Genomic DNA, 12,987 nt, shown 5'->3' on the forward strand with positions numbered 1-12,987 from the left:
CAAGTAGCAAACTCACTTTATTATTATTTAAAAAGAAAATCCAAAACATTCATTAAAAGAAAATTCAAAACATTCGTAAAAAGAAAATTCGAAACATCCATAAAGATTTATTGTAATAACTAAAAGGAAATTTCTATAAACTCTATTTATTGACACTTCCATCTCCAATAAGATGATCAATTTTTCCATCTAGATCAACAAAGAAATCACCAATGTCTAAATGGGTAACATCCACAATCCATGTTTTTTTTTTATCTTTCATTGATCTTTGATAAAAATCAATAAGGTGTTTTGGAGTACGACAAATGCAACCCCAATGACCTTTTCCTCCACAACGATAGCAAGTATTTTCATTGGTTTTGTTACTCTTACTCCCCTTTTAAATTATTTTCAACATTTTTCCACTTCTGGTGGAAAAATGTGTTCTTATGATTACTATTGCGACTATAATCGAAACCAAGACCTTGAGCATAATTATGACCATAACAACGACAACATGTGCGTGCACGACCACAGTTTTTCCCATAGTGATCGTGTCTTATTACATGCACTTTTGGAAATGGAGTTGTACCAGAGTGACGAGCATCTTGATTTTTCATCCATAGTTCATTATTTTGCTCAGCCACAAGAAGACATGATATTAGGTCAGGATATTTATTAAACCCCTTTTCTTGATATTGATGCTGCAGAAGCACATTGGGTGCATGAAAAATGGAAAATATTTTTTCTTACATATCTTCATCAGTTATTTTTTTTATCTACATATTGCAAGCTTAGAAGTTACTATAAACATTGCAGGATTATAATCACTTACACTTTTAAAATCCTGCAAGCGTAAATGCATCTAATCATATCAAATTTTTAGTAGGATAATCTATTTTCGACGATCATATCTCTCTTTTAAATTTTTCCACAAGACACGAGGGTCAACTACATTAAGATATTCATTTTTAAGGTCCTCAGGTATGACTCGGCAAAATTCATCCACCCCTATCAATACTACATCCATTTCCCATGGTTTTTCATCAATGACCTCACAAACTCGCCATACTTTAAATTTTTCCCAGCCCTCATTACACTTTACTATCCTTACTACACACCGTTTAACAGCTACCCAACCCTATACCCCAATCCCAAATCTTTCACCTTTTATCCATACCACCCACCCATTCCTTAATAATTACTCCATACCCTTCGTTACAGCAGGTTTCTCACCCTCCCAACCATACGCTCTTCCCTTTCAGCCCCAACTTCAAACGACCCACATTCCCCAAATTATTCCAACCCATATTCCCAACGTGACACCGCTGCCTCCATTTCGTACTCCGAAATTAGAACTTTCTGTTTTTGATGGCTCCAACCCATTAGAATGGTTGTTTCAAGCAGATCAATTCTTTGATTTTTATCACATCCAAACAGAACATAAATTACCCATGATGTCATTCTATAAGAAAGGAGAAACTTTGTGTTGGTATAAATGGATGCATCAACACAATGAATTGGTGGATTGGGCCTCTTTTACCAAGGCGTTAGAGTTACGTTTCGGGCCGTCTACCTATGCCAATCACCAAGAAGAACTGTTTAAGCTAAAACAAACAGCTTCCGTTGTTGAATACCAAGCAGTTTTTGAAAAACTAGCTAATCAGGTTGTGGGATTATCTCCAGAAACTTTCCTTAATTGTTTATTTCAGGATTAACACCTGATATTCAAAGCGAAATTGCTATCCATAAGCTAATCTCTATCTCTCAAGCAATTGGCCTTGCCAAGTTAATCGAATCTAAATTGAGAGATTCAAAACCTAAACCCCATAAAACCTTCTCCACACCCTACATTCAGCCAACCACAACCACACCAACTACCACACCCATGACACACACATCTACCGCACCACCAAAACCCCAAAACCCCAATATTTCTTCTTTTCTCTTAAAAAAATTGTGTTACTTTTGAAAGATCCTAGCCGTTCAAAGAAAGCACAATCCGTGAGAGACCTCAAACTCCAATATTTTATCAACACGTGGCCTAGCTTAATTCACCCCTTTCCTATTTTCTTGCTATGTGATTATTCTTCCATCCTCTCTCTACTGAAACGATACAACAGGGCACTAGAATCCAAATTATCACGTTCTCAATTAAAAACCTACCATCCATCTATTATTATTTATTATAATTATTATATAATTATTATTTGCTGCTTCTTTTTCTTAAAAAAAAAAAACTCATCTCTTTCCATTATTTTTGGGTTAATTTTAGAACCTTGAGGACAAGGTTCAGGTGAACCCGCGACAATGATAGAGAATTAAATTAAATTATTTAGGTTAGTTTATTAGTTGCACTTTTATTATATTTTTGTTGGGCTTTTCAATTATCAATTAAGTGGGCTTTTAATGTTTAGGTCTTTTGTTAGATTATCCATTAGTGATATTATATAATGTAGTGTTTTTGACACATTTGGGAGACACATTTGAGATATCAAAGAAATGAAATGAATCTTTATTTTTCTTAGTTTGTTTTTACTGTCTCTTTTATTATATAGTTTTTCTTTAGTTTGTTAGGTTCTAAATTAGCTTTCTAACAGAATATCATGACTTATGTCTTTTATTGATTAGATGATCTATTATGTATATCCCTTTTCTTTAAAGTACCACCTTGATCTTCTGCGTTTAAATGGAGTACAATTTATAACATTACATAAAGAAAAAGAGCAACAATTGATAATCTAAAAAGGCTAAAAAAAAGTTTCTAATATCTCAAACAAACAACGATTGATAATGTAAAAATTTCAAAAATTTTTTAAAAAAATGCTTTTCAATAATGCAAATATTTATAATTCGTCACCAAGAACTATAATGTACACATTTTTATAATTCTTGATAAAGAAGTAGAGAAAAAAAATATTCATTTTACAATTCTTAAATAATGCTTTATATATTTTTCAAAATTATATAATATTATTTTGTTATTTTTCAAAAATGTCTTATAATTTATAAATTATTCAAAAACTATATAATGTTATTGTGCTATCCTTTAAAAATAAAACAAAGAAACAACATTACCTAATAAAATAGAAGAAAAAGAGTTAATTATATAACATGACAGCCGACAAGATTCAAAATGTGCTAGCTGAGATGGTTGTTTGTTTCTATAATAAAAATCAATCTTTACCAATTAAATTAAACACGTGAAACTAAATATGTGATCCATATCATACTTTAATACAGATCACCTTCCACCAATCTCTCTCAAACAAACACCAAAAGTCTCCACACTCACACCACTTTTCTCCAACTCATAACAAATCACAAACACAGTCCAAATCAAATTCCATAACTCATTTTCATTTCTCAAATCTTCTTCATCCCAAAAACTCACAATTACCATTCCCATTCCACCATTGTTTTTTTCTTCTATTATTATGACCAAGTGTTTCAGTTTAACAGAAACCAGAAACCGGTGCCACCGTTCAACTTTCACTAGCTCTGGCCTTTGTTCCACAACAACTGATCTAAGAGATGGCACAATAATGCATTGCTGGATACCCAAAACCCGAACCGAATCAAAGCCGAATCTCCTCCTAATCCACGGTCTCGGCGCAACTGCTTTATGGCAATGGAGTATCTTCATCCGCAAGCTAACGAAGTTCTTCAACGTATATGTTCCGGACCTTGTTTTCTTCGGAGGATCCTACACGACTCGACCGGAGAGAACCGAGGCGTTTCAAGCTGAATGTGTGATGAAGGTAATGGAAATGAAGAGTGTTAAGAAAGTGAGTGTTGTTGGGTTGAGTTATGGTGGGTTTGTGGCGTATAGTATGGGTGTGAAGTATGTGGAGTTTGTGGAGAGAGTTGTGATATGTGGGTCTGGGGTTTGTTTGGAAGAGAGAGATTTGAAAGAAGGGGTTTTTCCTGTATGTGATTTGGATGAAGCTGCTGATGTTTTGGTGCCGCAAACGCCGGAAAAGCTTAGGGAGCTTTTTGGATATGCTTTTTTTAAATCTCCTTGTTTAGCTTGGTTGCCATCTTGTTTTCTACTTGATTTCATTCATGTAAGTCTTCTAATTGCTTTTTTTTAATTAATCAGGATGATAATAGCACCAAGTAATTAGGATTAATGTTTGATTGATTATTCTGAAAATTCGGCTTTTCACGACTCTAACAATGTTTTGCAACCGTAACAGCATTTTGTCACTGTCGTAACCGCTTTTAATCTGTGATTTTTTTCTGAGCATGAAAACGGAGAATAATAGAATCGGCACATACTGATACTGTTTTAATACAGAGTATTCGTGGCAACTGTTTTTTAAAACTTTTGTTGTGTCTATGTAATGGCTGATTATATATGTTTCTGCTGCGGATTCTAATTTAATAGATTATGGCATTTAAAATAGTGGAGCTAGAGTGTGATAAAATGAGTGAATTTGGGTAGGTAATGTGCAGGGATTATGTAAAAGAAAAAAGAGAATTGATCAAAGCCATTGCAAAGGACAGAAATCTTTCTGACCTCCCTAAGATATCTCAGGTAATTCAAATCTAGTTTCCTATTAGATGGATAATGTTTTCTCCTATTGTAACAATTTTGTAGCAGTTAAATGAATCAAGAGACATCATTCTTTTTTGTATGCAGCCTACATTAATTATTTGGGGAGAACATGATCAAGTATTTCCTTTAGAACTTGGTCACAGATTGAAAAGGTTAAACTTTTGATAACACTCTTATATAGTACATGTTAGTTGTTTGAAATTGAATGTTTGAAACTCATTGGATTTGAAAAACACAGGCATTTAGGGGACAGTGCTGAAATAAAGATCATCAAGAATGCAGGGCATGCATTTTGTATGGAAAAGTCTAACGAATTCTTCACTATCTTGAAGTCTTTTTTAGTGGATTCAAAGTTGCAAAATATCCATCATGTGTGAGTTCAAATGCTAAAAGAGAAAGTAAAACTACTATGCGGACGACGAAATAGTATGAGTTTTTTTCCTGCTACAAGAGAAGTTATTAAAAAAGATCTCGAAATTTACAATTTGGACAAAAACATGGTCCTAGATGGAATATTATGACGAAAATTGGTTCATGTATCTGACTCAACTTAGTGGAAAAATGCTTGGCTGTTGTTGTTTTAGGGAATTTAGGTCCATGATATTATTGAAACTTGAAACACATTCCTTTTAGTAGATACTCATTCAAACATTTCAATGCAAGAAAGTTTAATGACATGTTCAATCAATAGAGAGTTATTTGGCCTCATTGTATTAATCAAAGCTTCTTGAATTTTGTTGTGCTTAATAGATGTAAAAAGCTAACTATACGTTATGATATAGAATGTTTTCTAGTATCACTAATTTTCAATTCAGTTTCTATCTTTTGTATCAAAATAAAGTTCATACTGTTGATATAGAGTTGCAAACTCGTTTGGTAAGTACTAGTAACAGTTTGGCAAGTTGGTTGGTGCAATGCAATACTTACTAAAGCTTTTGATTGCTTGGGTTTGTTTGATGCATATATAAATTGCAATATTAAGATTTCCGGTTTTATAATAACAAACAATCCTGTTATAAATGAATCAGATTCGTCTCAATTTTTTCGGAGGTGCTCAGTAGATTAGTCATAGTTTAATCATGGAAAAAAAAATAGAAGTCCTATCTGACCACATTCTAATTATTATAAACCTTTTATGAGACCCTATTTAATCAAATATAAACTATGAAAAACTTGAGCCTCTGTACGGGATTTCGTCTTCCAGACCCTTAAAACGGCTCTATAGGACGGTGGATTTAATGGCTACTTTTAACTTAAAAACTAAGTTTAGAAAAATAAAATAACATTTTGATTTTTCATACCTTTGGATGAGAAAGAAGAGTGGATGTGATGTCAATTGTTAACAGAGTGGGAAGTGTGGGATGGAGATGGGGCAGCATGCGTCCGGCGTGGGTCCGGAATCTACCATATGACCGTTGTGGTCATTTAATGGGTGAGATTTGTCTCCCTTTTCCAACAACGGTGGAGATGAATGCTGAGGGTCAACCGTCATAGTCCTATTAATGAGGCTAGATTCATACAAGGATTCTTTAATTTTCAAGGTTAGAAAATTCGGCAAAGGTTGAGATGCAGGCGACAACAAAACCGGTACCTACCCGCCGCCAGAGCCCGCTTTAAAATTGACGAAGAAAATCCATTTTGATTGAGTTTAAATTCGGGTTTGAATTTTTTTGGATTACAAAATATGAAGATAGATTGGGTAACGGGGACACTAATACCCACCCCTAACTCGTCCCCGAACCCGCTCTGTTTATTTTAATATGTATATTATTATTTATTTATGATAATTTAGAATATTAAGTATGTTTTTGATATTTTGTTTTGTATTATTATGTAATATATTTTAAATATTTGTATGAAAATTTTGAAATTGTTTTATTTTATTATTTATAGTGTAATTTTTAATTTTGAAAAAAATAAATATTTTTATTAAAATTGATTTCACCAAATTAATGGTGGCGGAACGAGGATACCCGAACTTAATCCTAACCCATTTGGGTCGGGTTGGGTTTTAATTCTCCATTTCCGTTTGAATTTGGGGCGGGGAACAAGGACTATTTGAGTTTGGGGAGGTAATAATTGTCCTAGATTAACGCCCCGATTATTTAATTATTTATTTAATCAAATATCCTTATTTTATTTTCAGAATTTATTGGTTGAGAATTATTTTGTGGAGAATAAGTAGATATGTCGGCAAATGGATTATTATATCGACGAAATATTATTAAAAGCGATGGATTGATTATTGTTGGGTTATTTATCTTATTGGGCCTAAATTGGTTTATGTGGAATAATAAAGAGGAAGTGTTAACTAAGCCCAATTGAAATAATAAAATTAGGATTTTAAAGATTGAGAAGTAGAGTGCATCATTTTGGAGAGAACAAAATTTGAAGAGAAAGAGGCAAGCCTTGGAGAAGAAGAATAAGCTTGAAGATTTCCATCCATAGTACCTAATCAGAATTGCAATCGAAGACCTAACAAGTTGTTTCAAATTGATTAAGGTAAGGGTGGAATTCTCTTCTTATAATGGGGCTCATGAACAATTGTATATGGGGATTAGATGTGTAGATTTATTGCTTTTGCTGTTTTAAATTGTTGCTAGAAATTGGAAATCCATGAAATACTGCTTGCTGTAAATCGCTGTTGTTGTTTGAAATTGCTGCGTTAACTCATTTCTGGAAATTGAAATTTTGCTGTTGTCACTAGTAGCTGGTACGATTCTGTCTATTGTTGTTTGTGTATTAAACGTGAGAATTGAATACATGAACTCCTGACGCTCGTCCAAGAAATCCATGGCGGACGGCAGCTCCATAGCCATGACGGGCGACACCACTTAGGCTGGCACAAGTGACGTCTTTCCTTTAGCAACAACACCATCATATGTTATAATTCAACACACCATAATTAAATTATAATAAACATTAGATCCATAAACCTAGAAAAACAGCAGATTGTGATGAGTATACCTTTTTGCTTATTCTATGTTTTTGGTTATGATATTTAATCCAACATTCCAGCTGCACTAGTCTAGGAAATATTCAAATGCTTAGTACATTGTTGATCACTAACAAATAATTTATTCAAATATTTTAGTATTCAGTCGCGATTTGATCCAAATCTGAAGGTGGCATGATTTGGTAGCAGCTCTTGCTGGCGTCGAAGTTCGTGAGAGGTGCGGTTGAGATTTATTCCGCGGCGGTGATTCTGACTGAGAAAACGACGCAGATCTGGATGCAATGTAGAATGATTTCAATTCATTTGATTCATTTCGTTTTTATTTCAATGATGAACAAGTTATTGACGTGATAAAAGTGAGAAAACTATATTTGTTTTTTATTTTATTTCTTTTCTTCTTTTATGTTCGAAAATTATGACAATTTTATTTTAGGTTGTAAGGTTTGACTTCATGGATTTTCAGAGCACTAAATATCTATAGTTTATGCACTGATAATGTCAGAGATCGAATCTACCAGCTTGATATATGAATATCTACTTCAAAACAACAACAAAAAATTTATTCTTTATTTCGCTATGACTCCAAATTTCCAATATCTAATAAATTTTCTAGGATGTTGCAGTACAAGGTAGTATATATGTTGTGTCTATGGTGTAGTGTTTGCATTATGATTTAAATTGTATGCAGTTTTTTCAGTCACTTACATTTACATATATGGGGAGACAACAAAAAATTTATTTTTTACTTCGATATGACTCCAAATTTCCAATATCTAATAAAGTTTTTGGGATGTTTGCATTATGATTTAAATTGTATGCAGTTTTTTTCAGTCACTTACATTTACATATATGGGGAGACTGCATTATGTATACATTGAGTTAGCTCAATATTCATTGACTACAAAACAGAAATAAAAATTTTTTGTAGTACAAAAGTTTGATAAAGTGTAAATTTTTTATTTATATTAAATGTAACTCTCTAAATTATTTGTAATATTTTGGTTAATTGATAAACCACTTTTACGTGAAAACACTAATATATTGATTTAACTTTACTTGAAGAATGAAAAATCATGCAACTTTCCATACTTCTAATACATTAAGAGTTGGGTAATTAATATAAGGCTTAAATGCACTTTTGACCCCCCTATTTTCATTTTAATGAACTTTTGATCCCCCATTTTCAAAATTCCTTATTTTGATCCCCAAACATTCAGTTTTTTGGCAAATTTAGAGCCCCTCTCCAAAAATGCATATGTGGCTGTGGAAATTGCTGAGTTGGCTAAAATTACTTATGCCACGTAATTACATTTATTTAATTTATAATTTTAAATAACTGAAAAGCCATGAGCCGATCCATACGTGTTTTGTATCGACTCATACAGCTTCTGCTTCTCTGTTTTTCAATTCAAACTCAGCATGTATCAGACCATAGCCTTTATGCATCGAACCAAAATAACATGAGCCAATACATACGATACATGGATCGAACCATAATTGTTATGCAATTCTGTTTTGCATCTTTACTCAGTATGAATCGGACCATAGCCTTTATGCATCGAACCGTAAGTGTATGGTTCGGACCATACGACGTTTGCATCGACTCATATAAGTTGAGAAGCTACTGGTTTGTGATTTATCACAGTATGTATCGACTCATGAAGTCATGAGCCAACTCATAAAGGCTGATGAATTGACACATAGGCATTCAGTGTCGAATCATAACTGTAATTTTATGTCTAACTAATTCTGTTTCATATATAAGCAACTTTTGACAGATTGGAAAGTGTCATGTTATCCCTATACTGCAGACCAAGACTTAATAATGCAGGCCTAAAATTATCCCTATACTGCAGGCCATATAACAGATGCCAAGACTTTATTAGACAATCAATAAAGTCATAACAGAATAACCAATGCCAATGCCATAACAGAATATCATAAGCACATTATAACAGAATAGCCAATGCCAATGCCAATGATTATAACAGAATAGTTTACTAATCAGCATAACAGAATAACCAATGCCAATGCCAATGATTATAACAGAATAGTTTACTAATCAGCATAACAGAATAACCAATGCCAATGCCAATGATTATAACAGAATAGTTTACTAATAAGCATAACAGAATATCATAACATTAGACAATCAACAATACCATAACAGAACACCTTGTTCAAAATATACTTAGAAACCCTAAAAGATAACGTAACATTAGAAACCCAAAATATACTTATGACAAGTAACAGTTGCCAATTTTCTATGTAGGACATGTGGATTCTTTGGTTCATCGTTAGACTTGTTTCTCATTTTCTTGGGACGACCTATGGCCCTTCTCATAGCTGGAGGATTCATAGTGGACTCCTCATCCAAAGGCCACAACTGTGGACCATTAGTAGGGTAAATTATATGGGAGTAGATGTTGTTGAAATTACTCTTCCAGTTAAATCCCATCTCCTACATTTGATATTTATATATCCCTCATCCTTAATCGAAGCTTCTAAATCCATGTACGACATGTAGTCCGTATCCCATTCCCAATCCAGTTCAGACACCAAACCATTAACATACCATTTACATGGACTCTCTACTAACTGTCCCCTATGATGAAGCCTTATCTTAACGTAGTTGCTTTTAGATGGTCTGAACAAATAACAAAGGATGAACATTCAGAATACTTTACCACAGTAAACAATGTTATTTAAGCCTAACGATTTAAGAGAACAAACCTCATACAGAAACGAACATCCTCTTTGCAAGTTGATGATGGTGGAATGTTGCGCGTCGTCTTTGATGATGATGGTGGAATGCTGCTCATCTTCTCCGATGCTTGGGCGAATGGACGAGAACTGATTAGAGCGACAATGGAAGACTGCTCATCGACGAAGAGAGGTCACGAAAATGAAGATGAAATTTTTCTGGGTTACGTTACAATTTGGGGATGAAGTTCTGGGTTAGGTTAGGAATTGTTTTTGATTTATAAAAAGAGAATTAATGTTATTTAGGATATTCAGAAGTTGTTTTCTATTTAAAATTATAAATTAAATAAATGAAATGACATGGCATGAGTAATTTTAGACAGCTCAGCAAATTACATGTGCCACATATGTAATTTTGGAGGGGGACTTCAAAATTGCCAAAATAATGAATGTTTGGGGATCAAAATAACGAATTTAGTAAAAGGGGATCAAAAGTTCATAAAACTGAAAATGGGGGGGGGGGGGGGGTCAAAAGTGCATTTAAGCCTTAATATAATTATTAATTACCAGATTTTTTTATTTTTTTTAAATATAGATATAATTATATGATTGATATAATTAAAAGTAAATTTTTAATGTAATATTGGGATTTGCCTTTTCATTTACTGTTATTAAATAGTCTTTCCATTTACAAGAATATTTTGAATTTTTTTTTTGTCAATTTTATCTCTCTTAAAAGTGTAGGTTGAAAAAATGAGAAATTTAATTTTTTGTGCGAGTCAATTTTATCTCTCTTAAAATTTTAGGTTGATAACGTGTAATAGTTAATACTCAATAGAATAAAGTGTAAATTTTTTCTTTATATTAAATGTCATTCTCTAAATTATTTATAATATTTTGGTTAATTGATAAAGCCAAAGATTAACCCATTGATTTGGCTTTACTTGAAGAATGAAAAATTACGCAACTTTCCATACTTCAATTTATCAAAAAATGATAGTGTTTTTATGAAAAAAATTGTATCATTTATACAAAAAAAAAAGTTATAAATATTTGTATTTGATAAAAGAACATGAGACAACTATGATAGAAACATACATTAATTTGTTATGAAAAATATAAATTTATCATTCTTTTTACATTTCTACAATTAAATATTATCATTTTATTTAATTAGTACACATAACATAAAATTTTATCAGTGCATCAAAGCAAGTTTTGCCTCTTTATAAAAACCTAAAAAATAATATACATTAATTGTAATAATTTTAATTAGGGTTAAATATGTTTTTAGTCCCTATAAAATTAACCAAAATAACTTTTAGTCCCTATAAATTTTTTTTTGACTTTTAGTCGCTATAAAATTACTTTTGTACTCAGTTTTAGTCCCTGTAGAGGGACCAAAAGTGAGTGCAAAAGTAATTTTATAGGGACTAAAAGTAAATATATTTTTTACAGAGACTAAAGCCAAAATTGAGATATTTATAGGGACCAAAAACATATTTAACCCTTTTAATTATTATAATAATATACATTAAACGTAGAAACTTTTAAGCATTTGACGGAGCTGTCATACATTTTAGGTTTAGAAAAATGAGCTAATATCTCAAATAGGTTTAATAAACTTTATTCTTAATTTAAGCATTTGACGAGAGCGGTCATATATTTAGATTTAGGAAAATGAGTTAATATCTCAAATAGGTTTAATAAATTTTTAAATCAACTCATTTGGATTTAATTGGGGTTTGTTTTGGAAAATGGGCTAATATTTCAAATAGGTTTAATAAATTTTTTAAATTAACTGATTTGGATTCAACTGAGATTTGTTAAGTCATCTGAATTGACGGGTAGATATGAACATCTATATGAGATACCAGCTATTGACTGATCATTTTAATGTATATCTTTTAACTATTTTTTTGTTGTTATTTTATAACATTGAAGTTATAAAAATAATTGTACGATTTATTATAAATATGAATCAATGCTTAAAAGTTGGTACATATTATTAATATATACTTGAAACTACGTGAATATTTGTGAATTACAAAATAAATTATATTATGTTTGATATTCCAAACACATGAATTAAAATTTGATAAATTATTATAAGTTATAACTATATTAATGTCATCCAACTGAAAACATGGTGTCATACTTAACAATGTAGTCATTAATAAGTATAATGTGAATCCAGACACGACCCGTACGACAACACGAGTTTCTTACTAGTTTATAATAAAATGTGTTTGGTTCAATTTTTAGGAGGGGATGGGAACAAAATCCCTCCAAATCACAATTTTTATGTCCCCGAATCAGGAATTCGGAGGGGAGAGGAGGGAATGTGACTGTTGATATTTAATAAATTAATGTATTTACTAAAATACCTTCAATTTTATTTTATTATTTCAAAATTATTATTTTCTTTCGTTTGCTTCTTCTTTTTTATATCGATTTATTATAATTATTCTTTACCTTTAAATTATTATTTTTATTTAATAACAATTATAACCACTATAATTTTTAATTTTTTATATAATTTTATTTTTATGTTTATTTATATTAATTGTTTTTTAATTTTGTTATATATCCTATTATATATATTTTTTATATAAAATTTTAAACCTTTAATTTTTTTTTATTATATATATATATTATATATATATATATATATATATATATATATATATATATATATATATATATATATATATATATATATATGAGGAGGAATATTCTTACTCAAAAAGTAAGTTATCAAGACTTACTTCACATCTTGACCATTTAT

At 31.4% G+C, this 12,987-nt stretch overlaps 2 protein-coding genes across 2 annotated transcripts; one reads left to right on the forward strand and one right to left on the reverse strand.

Annotated features, from left to right (window-relative positions):
- The first annotated feature begins 3,228 nt into the window (after positions 1-3,228).
- On the forward strand, positions 3,229-5,228 carry LOC131629257 (uncharacterized). The gene is made up of 4 exons (XM_058900061.1): positions 3,229-4,046; positions 4,427-4,519; positions 4,625-4,692; positions 4,779-5,228. The coding sequence occupies exons 1-4, from the start codon at positions 3,417-3,419 to the stop codon at positions 4,915-4,917; spliced, it is 930 nt and encodes a 309-aa protein (XP_058756044.1). The 5' UTR covers positions 3,229-3,416; the 3' UTR covers positions 4,918-5,228.
- Positions 5,229-9,756: 4,528 nt separating this feature from the next.
- On the reverse strand, positions 9,757-10,408 carry LOC131629258 (uncharacterized). Its single transcript, XM_058900062.1, has 2 exons — positions 10,230-10,408; positions 9,757-10,143 (listed from the first exon to the last, which is right to left on the reverse strand). Exons 1-2 carry the CDS (start codon positions 10,316-10,318, stop codon positions 9,906-9,908), a joined length of 327 nt encoding a protein of 108 aa, XP_058756045.1. The 5' UTR covers positions 10,319-10,408; the 3' UTR covers positions 9,757-9,905.
- Positions 10,409-12,987: the final 2,579 nt, after the last annotated feature.

This window comes from Vicia villosa, unplaced genomic scaffold, assembly GCF_029867415.1.
Source record: "Vicia villosa cultivar HV-30 ecotype Madison, WI unplaced genomic scaffold, Vvil1.0 ctg.000540F_1_1, whole genome shotgun sequence".
NCBI lineage: Eukaryota > Viridiplantae > Streptophyta > Magnoliopsida > Fabales > Fabaceae > Vicia > Vicia villosa.

Coding starts and splice junctions, on each gene's coding strand:
- LOC131629257 (XM_058900061.1), top strand. CDS start 3,417: ATGACCAAGTGTTTCAGTTTAACAGAAACCAGAAACCGGTGCCACCGT. Junction 4,047..4,426: donor TTCTACTTGATTTCATTCAT/GTAAGTCTTCTA, acceptor GAATTTGGGTAG/GTAATGTGCAGGGATTATGT. Junction 4,693..4,778: donor CTTGGTCACAGATTGAAAAG/GTTAAACTTTTG, acceptor TGAAAAACACAG/GCATTTAGGGGACAGTGCTG.
- LOC131629258 (XM_058900062.1), bottom strand. CDS start 10,318: ATGAGCAGCATTCCACCATCATCATCAAAGACGACGCGCAACATTCCA. Junction 10,144..10,229: donor GATGTTCGTTTCTGTATGAG/GTTTGTTCTCTT, acceptor TTATTTGTTCAG/ACCATCTAAAAGCAACTACG.